Source organism: Berghia stephanieae, chromosome 6 (genome assembly GCF_034508935.2).
Source record: "Berghia stephanieae isolate SIO BIC M18660-M18661 chromosome 6, UCSD_Bste_1.3, whole genome shotgun sequence".
Lineage (NCBI taxonomy): Eukaryota > Metazoa > Mollusca > Gastropoda > Nudibranchia > Aeolidiidae > Berghia > Berghia stephanieae.
Genome location: NC_088365.1, coordinates 43,649,984 through 43,662,538, shown reverse-complemented (window position 1 = coordinate 43,662,538; position 12,555 = coordinate 43,649,984). Strand labels below are relative to the sequence as shown.

At 35.0% G+C, this 12,555-nt stretch overlaps 1 protein-coding gene across 1 annotated transcript in view; it reads left to right on the top strand.

Annotated features, from left to right (window-relative positions):
* Positions 1 to 12,555, top strand: part of LOC144975078 (protocadherin Fat 4-like) — a 181,129-nt gene that overhangs the window by 147,610 nt on the left and 20,964 nt on the right. Inside the window, exons 60-64 of the mRNA XM_078918777.1 lie at positions 1,150 to 1,274; positions 3,992 to 4,231; positions 7,732 to 7,793; positions 8,311 to 8,596; positions 9,778 to 10,155. Of these exons, the coding sequence (XP_078774903.1) occupies positions 1,150 to 1,274; positions 3,992 to 4,231; positions 7,732 to 7,793; positions 8,311 to 8,596; positions 9,778 to 10,155 (1,091 nt within the window). The remainder of the gene's footprint in view (positions 1 to 1,149; positions 1,275 to 3,991; positions 4,232 to 7,731; positions 7,794 to 8,310; positions 8,597 to 9,777; positions 10,156 to 12,555) is intronic.

The window sequence follows — 12,555 nt, the reverse complement described above, 5'->3', positions numbered from 1 at the left end:
TCTATTTAAGTTCAAGAGAACTACACCAGACATTAAATGAGTTTAAATTTCTTTCAAATATTAATTTCATCAGTGATTGTTCATCTGGTTATATTCACTAACCTGTTTTCACCAAGTGAGTAATATCAGCAATGCACATTGATATTACTGCTTACAATAAAATGGTAAATAAATGTGAAATTTTATTTAGCGCATTACCACGGATTTCCATGCTCAATGGGCTTTGCAATGTTTCATTTATTCCCCCCAGCAAGCCATATGGAACCTTATTTGAATTTCATATTGTACCAGTTGCCTGTTAGACATCCTTTTTGTACTAAAACAATATCCGTCGGGGCTTATAGTTAGGTACTCATTCACATCTGAATCAAGTGGGGTAATGTGTTTTAAGTGCTTTAGGACACAACATTGAGACCACCAGTTCAACGATCACTTTCACCCATCCATTCACTAGCCATGCTTATCAATGCTTGATCTTTATGACAAGACAAGGCACCATACTGCTGAGACACAGAGCCACACATCTACTAGGTGTAACATGGTAAAGTCTAATGTCAGGCCTGAGTAAAAACCAAGTTAGTAAAGGAATGAGCGTTACCACCATGCACAAGGTGAACACTTTATTTTCCTTCCACACATCTACTAGGAGTAACATGGTCTAATGTTGAGACACAGAGCCACACATCTACTAGGTATAACATGGTAAAGTCTAATATCAGACCTGAGTAAAATAAAATCTAGTTAGTACAGGAATGAGCGTTACCACCATGCACAAAGTGAACACTTTATTTTCCTTCCACACATCTACTAGGAGTAACATGGTCTAATGTTGAGACACAGAGCCTCAGATCTACTAGGTGCAGCATTGTCTAATGTTGTCTAATATTTTCCTTCCACACATCTACTAGGTGTAATATGTTAAAGTCTAATGTCAGGCCTGAGTAAAATAAAGGAATGAGCTTTACCACCATGCACAAGGTGAACACTTTATTTTCCTTATAATGTATCTGTTTGAAGTGTTCACAGTTTAGGTTTGACTTGTATTTTAATGGTAGTGTATAATAATGGTGTGTAGGTGCTAATAAAATGTTCACATCTTGTTAAATCACCCCTGTATATTGACTTGTTGTTTCAATTTAAATCAACCAGACGTCGGTGCTAATGGCCAGATCAACTACACCAAAACTGCAGGCAGTGGATTCAGTCTGTTTGATATCGATTCCAGTTCTGGAAATGTCACTGTGATTGGAGCCGTCGACTATGAAACTTCTCAGGTAATTAATGAGTTTCACTTGACACTGTCTGTGATAACAACTCATCATGTTTTAGTGATTGATCTAAACTTTGTCATTGATGGCAATTGCACTCTTTGACTCTTTGTCACCAACCATCTCAGTCTAGTGCATTGGTCATGGGCTCTAAAATGGAGTTTAAGTTGATAACCAACATATTTTCAGTTTATCGGTCTTGTGTTTCCCTGTTTGAAGCGATGGTAAGGTGGTTAAATTACTTATTTTAAGCATTTATAAGTTGCCCTTTGTGTTTTTCTTAGTTTTCATCGGATATTAAGAAGATGTCGCAATTGATTTTTCAACAGAAATCCCAACTGTTTTCCCCTTTCTCTCAGTTTTACTTCATACGACTTTGACCAAGTTTTCTTAGGCTGTGACACATATGTAATCCAAAGAACTGAACAAGTGTGTATGAAAGGTGCCAGACAAAGCAAGAAAGAAAAATACAAGAAAAAAATCAGTAGACCTCGACTGGGGACCGATTCTCTTGTATTTTTCTTTCTTGCTTTGTCTGGCGCCTTTCACACACACTTGTTCAGTTCTTTATCTTACACTGGTGCTTGCTCCTTAATTTTTTAATTTGACATAAATAAATAATAATGTGAAATTGATTGTAAGCTACAATTTAATTACAAAAACAGATCAAATGAAAGTTTCGGGTTTCCCCCTTATCAACAAAACAGGATGAATGAAACACCACCGATGAATGAGATAATGTGGTAGTGGCGTAGTAGTTAAGATGAATAAACAAAACATTAGTTGGCAGGAAATAGTATGCTCCTTTGTAAGGAAGCACGAATTAAGATAGAATACTATAAATTTCTAAAAGGTGCGCAATTAATTAAGTGAAAATAGGGGAGGCGGGGAGGAACTGTGTAATGCAGTTTAGAAAGTGAAATATAAAAACATGTCGACTGTTGTTGGAAAATAAATACAATGGAATTGAAAATAAATACAAAAAATAATAAATAAGGGATGTCGGTATAAGTATAATGATTATACTTATACCGACATCCCTTATTTATTATTTTTTGTATTTATTTTCACATCCATTGTATTTATTTTCCAACAACAGTCTAAACGTTTTTATATTTCACTTTCTAAACTGCATTACACAGTTCCTCACCGCCTACCCTCTTTTCACTTAATTAATTGCGCACCTTTTAGAAATTTATAGTATTCTATTTTAATTCGTGCTTCCTTACAAAGGAGCATACTATTTCCTGTCAACCAATGTTTTGTTTATTCATCTTAACTACGCCACTACCACATTATTTCATTCATCTGTGGTGTTTCATTCATCCTGTTTTGTTGATAAAGGGGAAACCCGAAACGTTCATTTGATCTGTTTTTTGTAATTAAATTAAAGCTTTCAATCAATTTCACATTATTATTTATTTCTTCTAGCTTTGAAAAAAAATTTTATTCTCTATTGTCTTCTGGCACTTTTCTACTCACTTCATATCTTGTTGTTACCAACATAAGTGCCTGCTCCACTCACTTTTCTGAATTAAAAATTCACCCCATACACCGGAGCATACTCAATGTCTCAATCGTTTCTATGTTATATGTTTGTGATGAGAATATTGGCTATTAAGCTTAACTGCTGGTCAAAATTACTTCGCGATGGTGGTGAACGAATCGGCGGTCTCAAGAAGTGGGTGAGAGAGGGATCTAGAAATGACTTTGGGTTTGAAACGAATATTTTTGTGTTCGTGGATAGCTCACACGGTAGAGCCACGCTCTCACCTGCCAGGCGGAGTTGTCGTACCAATAAGGTCGCAGGTTCAAACCCCACCACCGCCGCGAAAATTTTTTTTATTCTCTATTGTCTTCTGGCACTTTTCTACTCACTTCATATCTTGTTGTTACCAACATAAGTGCCTGCTCCACTCACTTTTCTGAATTAAAAATTCACCCCATACACCGGAGCATACTCAATGTCTCAATCGTTTCTATGTTATATGTTTGTGATGAGAATATTGGCTATTAAGCTTAACTGCTGGTCAAAATTACTTCGCGATGGTGGTGAACGAATCGGCGGTCTCAAGAAGTGGGTGAGAGAGGGATCTAGAAATGACTTTGGGTTTGAAACGAATATTTTTGTCTTCGTGGATAGCTCACACGGTAGAGCCACGCTCTCACCTGCCAGGCGGAGTTGTCGTACCAATAAGGTCGCAGGTTCAAACCCCACCACCGCCGCGAAAAAATTTTTTATTCTCTATTGTCTTCTGGCACTTTTCTACTCACTTCATATCTTGTTGTTAGCTTTGAACAGCAACATTTACATTAATTTGACATATGTAATCTGTCATCTCAAAATGATATTATGTTGAAGTTGATACTGGTGTGTCAAAAAATATAAAACTTGTGTTAAGTTAATGCATTTTACCAAGTAGAATAATATAGTTTACTGATACTGATCATTCTAGCCACTGCTTTTATTCCAACATACTACCACTTTGACAGATCTGGTCACATATTAACAAAATTCCTAGAAATTAGTATAACTTCGTGTAAACTGTAGGATATCTCAATTCAGATTTGAAATAAGATGCATCAATAATGTGATAAATTTATGAAAATCAAAATAATCTTTGATATTTGATTTGACTTGAAAGGATCCCGACATAGATAAAAATGAAAGATTCTTTTAAATATAATAAACATATCTAATTGTTTTGTATTTATTTGTTTAGGTGTATTACCTGTCCATCAAAGCTACAGATAATGGGGACACTCCATTAGAGACAGTAGGATTTGTCAAAATCAATGTAGAAAACATGAATGACAATGACCCAGTCATCGTACCAGGGGAGTTTGCTGTCATTCTGTCTGAAGACGTTGTCAGTGGCACAGAGGCAGTCACTTACGTTGCCATGGATAAAGACACAACCATTGACACCTTTGGGTTGGTGAACCCAGACTCTTTCTTTAAGGTCAGTATTTATTTTATATTGCGCAATGTCCACTCGAAATGTGCTCAAAGCACTTTACAAGGGGTCCCTGGTGAACAGCAACATTTAACATTTAGGACAGGACATGACGCCTGTTAGGCAATGTTACAATTTTTTCTGGCAGAGACAATGTTGTTAATGGTACTCATTTTACACCTGAGTACAGTGAGAGAATGTGAGTAAAGAGCCTTTTCCAAAGACTCAACTATGCACCAAGCGAGTCTCGAACCCAGGACCTTCCGATCCAAAGGCAAGTATCATACCACTAGACCACAAAGCCACTCAATGAACCCTAGCCATCTACCTCCATGTTGTCTACTCTTCCTAGAGAGTTTTGGTACTGTTCGGAATCGAAAAAAATATACTCACTGCTAAAGAAACTGGCCTGTCTATACTTTTATTCATTTACCACTATTATGTAAAAATTAGTAACAATAGCTTTGATAATACACATATGATTCGTTTCAGAAAATTGTAAATAATGATGGGCTAAATAAACAATGGCCTAACTCATCATGTGCCATAATAGAATTCCCAAAATGACAGGCCGTCTAAAATTAGGTTTCATTCAACAATAAAGAACCTTTATTCTGTTTATAAGTAATTTAGTTCACCTTTCTTTATCATTATAGTATAGCTATTTAGTTTGACTTGTTGATAAATTATTTCAATGGAAATGGACCAATAATATCAGTGTCGGTAATGAATGGAGGTTTGTTTATACCGAGATAGTCGGGGTTAAGATTGATTGAGTAAGACACCTTTTAAAGTTAGGTTTTGTTTTTAATCTATCGGTATGTAGAATAAAAGTTTTTTGGCCAAACTTTTTGTTATTATATGTCAATGCATTGATGGCTTTATAGAATGCCAATGATGGTGATGATGATATTGTATGCACACCTCTATTTCATAAATGGTAAAACATTTGTCCACTTAAAGGTTTGCATGATTATCATACCACGAAATATAAGCCATGACCAAAAGAGTGAAGGATCAATTGTCAATGAAACAAAATGAAATAAAAACCAGGCTATGAGGAATTCAAACTTTAAAAGTTGATACTTCTTCAAATATTGACAGTCATCTTCACTCGTTCTTTCCACATACTACACATTCTATTTTAGGAACAGCCTACTAGTTGACATGTAGTTATCAAATAATATTAAGACCTTTAAAAATGCACAACAGTTACTCAAAGTGAGAAAAGCACCATTTGTTGTTATTTCATTTGAAAGCAAGTAATACTCAATTTGGCTGAGTTAATCACTCTCTATTAAGAATGAGGAGAACTTGTTAAGTATTCCTGTAGAGAACCTCAAGGTCCAAGAAGTTGAAGATTATCTCAGTGTCTATAACTCAAAATGGACTATCCTTATTGATAGAATGATAAAGTCCACACAGTCATGATCATTTATCATAGCCAGTAGATTTTTGACCAATCAATCATGGAATTAGTGACACACCTTCACACATGCTTGGACAAACATAGTTGGTTGTTTATAAATAATAAATGAATGAATTCGACCTCTCTCAGATCATTGTTATTGTTTTTTATACCGCCAAATGGGTGACTAGTTGTCACGTGATTGTCTCTATCAGATTATAAACGTTTAAGTTGACAATAGTTTTCTGTGTTGGTTCTATTGATCAAGCAGTGGAACATTGCGGGTATTTTATTTAGACACATACCATTGATAGTATAACCTGTGTAGTTCGCATGTTAACCAATCACTGCCATTGTTTAGCAATGACTATGAAAAATGTTTTTTTCTCTTTCTGAGGAAATGTTTTGTCTAAAGTCAAAGCCCTATCTCCACTGAGTAAAAATGTTTTTGAATTTTGAAAATCCATTCATAAATAAACAAGTTATGCAGTTTCAAAGGTGTCATTTATTTGGATGACCCGCAAAGAGGGAAAAAACACGAAAATATGGGACGCTTTTTCGCATTTGTTTTCGACCTTTGGTTGTATCTTGCGTAATAAGTGGATTAAAAGATTGAAACTTGGCAATTTTATGGCAAATTTGATAGAAAATATGATGAAAACATTAGAAGAGTTCTAACTTAAATAATTTTAGAGCTGAATGGTATATAACACACACACACACACACACACACAGAAAGAGAGAGAGAGAAATGAGTATAACACACACACACACACACACACACACAGAGAGAAAGAGAGAGAGAGAATGAGTATAACACACACACACACACAGAAATATATTAAGAAATGAGTATAAACACACACACGTACACACACAGAGAGAGAGAGAGAGAGAGAGAGAGAGAGAGAGAGAGAGAGAAAGAAATGAGTATGACACACACACACACACACACAGAGAAAGAGAGAGAGAGAAATGAGTATAACACACACACACACACACATACAGAGAGAGAAATGAGTATACACACACACACACATATTAAGAAATGAGTATATAACACACACACATACACAGAGAGAGAGAGAGAGAGGGGGGGGGGGGAGATTGCGTACATAAACGAAAGAAATATAGAAGGAAAAGAGAAATTGGACAAGGGGACAAAGGTTACTAGTTACTGGTGGAACGTGACTTGGAACACAATAATTAAAGCCATGCTGAGATTGTAGATCATATTGCAATCGAAAACTTTTAACATTATAATTTCTTAAATTCTTGTAAATTAAACAGTAAAATTATCAGCTGTTTATTGAACCCAAACACAGTGGCAGACGATAAACACCCCTCTGCCACTGAGACCGCGCAGACATTTTGACTAGTCATGAACTTTAAAACGAGGTCAATCAGAAAGCGCTTTGCCACGACCCACTCAGCCGCTCAGTTTGGTGCCAAATCGTTTTGAAGTCGTATTGTAATTCGGGCTGGAGGGGGGCAAAATGGCTTTCTGTCTTTTATGAATGAAGAGCAAATTAGGATGTTGTTTTGTAAAATACGGGAAAGTACTCGTCATATTCATATGAAATTTTACAACCAAAAAGAAGATATGTTCATGTATTACCTTGTCAGCGACAAAACCTCCACGCCCAGTAGTTTTAGAAATAGTTTACTCCAAAGAGTAAAAATCTACTTTTAACGGTCTTCTGGTAATTGCATGAGTTTTGTCGCTTGATATAATCTAAAATGACTTCTTTTCTAACTGTCTGCCATATTCATCGAAAAACAGCGTCGTAATTAATTTTTTACAATAGCATATACGAAACGGCTTCGTCCCATATTTTGTCGCGAATTTGGGCACTTCATGAGCGAAAAAGAGGCCCAAAGATTTGTATGGGATAGTTATTGCTACATTGTTTACATTATGGCGATTGTCAGAGAGGCGTGGTTATCTAAGCGTCTATTTTAAAGTTGAAATGTTCCAATATCATATTTGTGATTCACAAAGTTGATGTCTTCTACACAACCAGTGCCTTCTCTTTTTTTTTTTACTATTAAGTGACACCTTTTTAAAAACTGTTGTTAATATTGTTATTCTATTTAGATTGATCCAACGTCAGGAAAAGTCACAACCAAGGCAACTTTGGACAGAGAAACCAATGCTGAGTAAGAATTATTTTAACATTTGATTGACATAAATTTCTTTCTATTCTTTTATCTTTTTTTTTTGTTTGTTTTTTTTAAATTTTGTTTCTTATGCATTGTTGAATCTTCAATTATTATTTCTATTTGAAAGTTATAGGTACCATGTACAGTGAAGATTAAACAATAACTAGTGAATTGAATCCATAATCACAATGTAAGGAAAAAAAGTGTATGAAACAGTGGCAGACAAAGCAGAAATAAATATACCAAAAAAAAAAAAAAAAAAAAAAAAAATCCCAAAAGAGTCACCTAACCTGTAATAAAGAGGTTTGAGGTTCGATCCCCAGTTGAGGCTGGCAGATTTTTTGGGATGGTTTTTTTCTTGTATTTTTCTTTCTGTTTTGTCTAAGACTTTTTCCGATTCTTATCTTAAACCAGAGCCTGATATATCCCTAATATGTCCCTTTTTTACTGGATATTGTGCCATTAAAGATTCAATTTTAGTTTTCAAATATTTATAATATCTTTTATCTATCAGGCATGTATTACAAATAAAAGTGATCGACAGGCGGACCAGCGCAGATCCAACCATCCGTACCTCAACAGCCAACCTGACCATCATCGTTGGAGATGTCAATGATAATGACCCAACCATCACTGGTACTTACACCCCATCAATATCAGAGGATGCTTCTCTCCATGAGCTCGTCTTTACTCTGAATGCCTCCGATATTGATGAAGGGGAAAATGCCCAGCTTGAATATTCCATTGAGGCTGGAGACCCGAATAATCATTTCAGAATTGATTCTTCTGGAAATGTCCAGGTAAAAAAAGTTGAAGTGAATATTAAGATTCTAGAGGCTGTAGAATATAACAGCTTCAAAAAAAAGACAAACAAAATGCCAAACACAGAATGCTTCAGTCTTCAGCCAATAATAAAATAGCTATCTAGTCAGCAAATACAATGTTGAAAGAAACTAGATGTGCCAAAAATGTTTCTGCTGTCTGTCTGGATTAAAAATGATCTTTTATTATATAATCTGTTTTGTTAATGGCTGAAAAAGGGTTTTTAGCCCGAAACATTCCATATTTGGTATTTTGTTCTTTTTTAAAAACTGTTCTATTCACCTTTGTTTTTTTCTTCATAAAAATTGTCTACGATATATGCATGGTATAATAAACATGTGCACAATTATCAAATTTATCATCAAATGTTCACTAATAATTGTCTTAAAACGCTGTCAGATTAGACCTGATTTTTAAAACTCAAATTCAAGCTGAACTCATCACATTTGAGACAGCTGCCAATTGTTTTAAGTAGTAAGCACCTGAAGTGGAAAATGATTAAGACTGAGGACGAATTCGTCCGCATAGCACTCAAGCAATAACTCATCGGATTGGAGACAAAATAAATGCTTTCATTGAGGATGGTGAATTTTCTGTCTTAAACCTCAAGACATTTTGAATTCGTTTTTCTAATCTTTTTCGACTTCAAACTCAATTGTCTTCTGATTTATTCTGACGTAATACTGTTTTGGGACAGTTTGTCACAAATACCTCGTTATTAGTTATAGTAATAGTATCTCTTTTACCAATTTTATTGATTATATCGTTATAATATATATTTTGTATCATCAGATATAACATGAAGTAAATAATATTATATTAGATCAGGAGCTCCTTTTCATGTCCATTCTTCAAAACAAGTTGTGCATTCTTAAAGTATCCATCTGTTTCATACTTTTGGTAGTATTCTAAATAATAATAATAATTGTGATTCGTTATTCCTTTACAGGCAACATCTTATGAAAATGTATTTATTATCTTGAGTACATTGTACCAAAGAGTAAAAAAATAGTGTTGTTGTTTTTGGGGTTTTTTTGTCATCTGAAAATTCTCCATTTTATTTTACTCAAACTTCAATGTCCTATTAATATCCATACCTTTCAACAAGCTTCAGCATTAACATGGTTTTAACAAATTTCTTATTGTTTTTTGTGTAAAGGTAAATGCAGCTCTAGACAGGGAAACAAAAGCATCTTACACCATCACCTTCAAAGTAACAGACAAGGGGACACCACCACGGTCAGATCAGAAGGACATCACCATCACTATCATAGACGTCAACGACAACAATCCAATCTTTACCCAGAATCCATACACTATGAGTGTGGCAGAAAATTCCAAGGTTGGAGATCCTGTTGGGACAGTGCTGGCCAATGATGCAGATGCTGGAGCCAATGCAGCTATTACATACAGTTTTGATAGCTTTACAGTTGGGGATCCCACGCATTTTGCCATTGATGGATCCACAGGGGCGATTACTGTAGACTCCACTGCTATTGATAGAGAGACTCAAGCCACATATTCGGTCAAAGTAAAGGTATGTCAAAAATATATAACTGTATTTTCTAATATTAAGTGACAAGTATTGTAGAAAATGGAAGTTTAGTTCCTTGCAGCCAATTACTGGATGAATGAAGCATGGAATCTTTCATGTGCAGCTTTGTGGTCTAGTGATATGACACTCACCTTGTAGGTCCTGGGTTCAATTCCTGCTCTGAGTGATGCACAGTTGAGTCCTTGGAAAAGGCTCTCTACTCACATTCTCTCACTGTAATGATTACCTGGCCATTAATGGCATTGTCTCTGTTGAAAAAAAAAAATTGCACTGTCAACTTACAGGCATCATATCTTGTCCTAAGCGTTAAGTGTTGCTTTCTGTTTGGGACCCCTTGTTTAGCACTTTGAGCACCTTTAGTGGATATTGCACTATATAAATGTTCAGGTTTTGAGGTTTTTTAAATATAAATGCTCAGGTTTATTCTATTTGTTTATACACAAAGAGTGATTCGATCAACAGTCATGTCAATCACTACATGTTTATTATATTTGTTTATTTATACATGGAGAGTGATTCGATCAACAGTCATGTCAATCACTACATGTTTGTTCTATTTGTTTGTTTATACATGGAGAGTGATTCGATCAACAGTCATGTCAATCACTACATGTTTATTCTATTTGTTTATTTATACATGGAGAGTGATTAGATCAACAGTCATGTCAATCACTACATGTTTATTCTATTTGTTTATTTATACATGGAGAGTGATTCGATCAACAGTCATGTCAATCACTACATGTTTGTTCTATTTGTTTATTTATACACAAAGAGTGATTCGATCAACAGTCATGTCAATCACTACATGTTTGTTCTATTTGTTTATTTATACATGGAGAGTGATTCGATCAACAGTCATGTCAATCACTACATGTTTGTTCTATTTGTTTGTTTATACATGGAGACTGATTCGATCAACAGTCATGTCAATCACTACATGTTTATTCTATTTGTTTATTTATACATGGAGAGTGATTCGATCAACAGTCATGTCAATCACTACATGTTTATTCTATTTGTTTATTTATACATGGAGAGTGATTAGATCAACAGTCATGTCAATCACTACATGTTTGTTCTATTTGTTTATTTATACACAAAGAGTGATTCGATCAACAGTCATGTCCATCACTACATGTTTGTTCTATTTGTTTATTTATACATGGAGAGTGATTCGATCAACAGTCATGTCAATCACTACATGTTTGTTCTATTTGTTTGTTTATACATGGAGAGTGATTAGATCAACAGTCATGTCAATCACTACATGTTTGTTCTATTTGTTTATTTATACATGGAGAGTGATTCGATCAACAGTCATGTCAATCACTACATGTTTGTTCTATTTGTTTATTTATACATGGAGAGTGATTCGATCAACAGTCATGTCAATCACTACATGTTTGTTCTATTTGTTTATTTATACATGGAGAGTGATTCGATCAACAGTCATGTCAATCACTACATGTTTGTTCTATTTGTTTGTTTATACATGGAGGAAGGTACATGCTGTGTCTTCTATCCCCCCCATACCCGTTTTCCAATTGTTTCCTGTCATTATCTTGGAATGAGATTACTTAGTTTTGTCCTGATCCTTGCCGGAGTTTCTTGGCTGGGAGGGAAACAATGTCGAATGTATAGTTATAGTTTTGGGAGATGATATTTTTTTCCTTGTAAATCATCTCTCTGTTATGCATTGTATTATGTTTAGTTTACATATTATATTATATGATTGGTAAACATTTTTCGTATTCCTCTTAGTTAGGGTGTGTGCTTGATTCTGAATGAGACTTTTAGGTGATCTCAAACTAAGTACTTTGACGGTGTGCTCTTGGAATTTACATCTGTTCCCTATTTGAACCAATTCCCCTTTGTCTAACCTTTTCTTTTGTGCTTTAATTGTAATTCTAGAACTTTTTACTATCCCATTTTCTTCCTTTTTACTGGCGCTGATATAACCTAAATGTGTTGCAAGCGCCGTAAAACCCTTAAAAACAAAAACAAAAACATGGAGAGTGATTCGATCAACAGTCATGTCAATCACTACATGTTTATTCTATTTGTTTATTTATACATGGAGAGTGATTCGATCAACAGTCATGTCAATCACTACTCAACAATATTTAGATACTGCTACATGTCATTAAAGGCAATGAGAAGAACATAAGGTTGTTGTGGGTTGATTTTTGTGGGAAAGGATTGAGGGGGGAAATTGTTACTACTACATGACATTAATGGGCATTAGGCCGATGTGAGTTGATTTTTGTAGGATAGGATTCAGGAGATGAGACAAACTTTGAACAAAGTTCAACCCAACTGCTTGATGTCCACTTTGTCTCATCCATTGACCATTCAGGCAGTGTTAAGGTATCTGAGTCT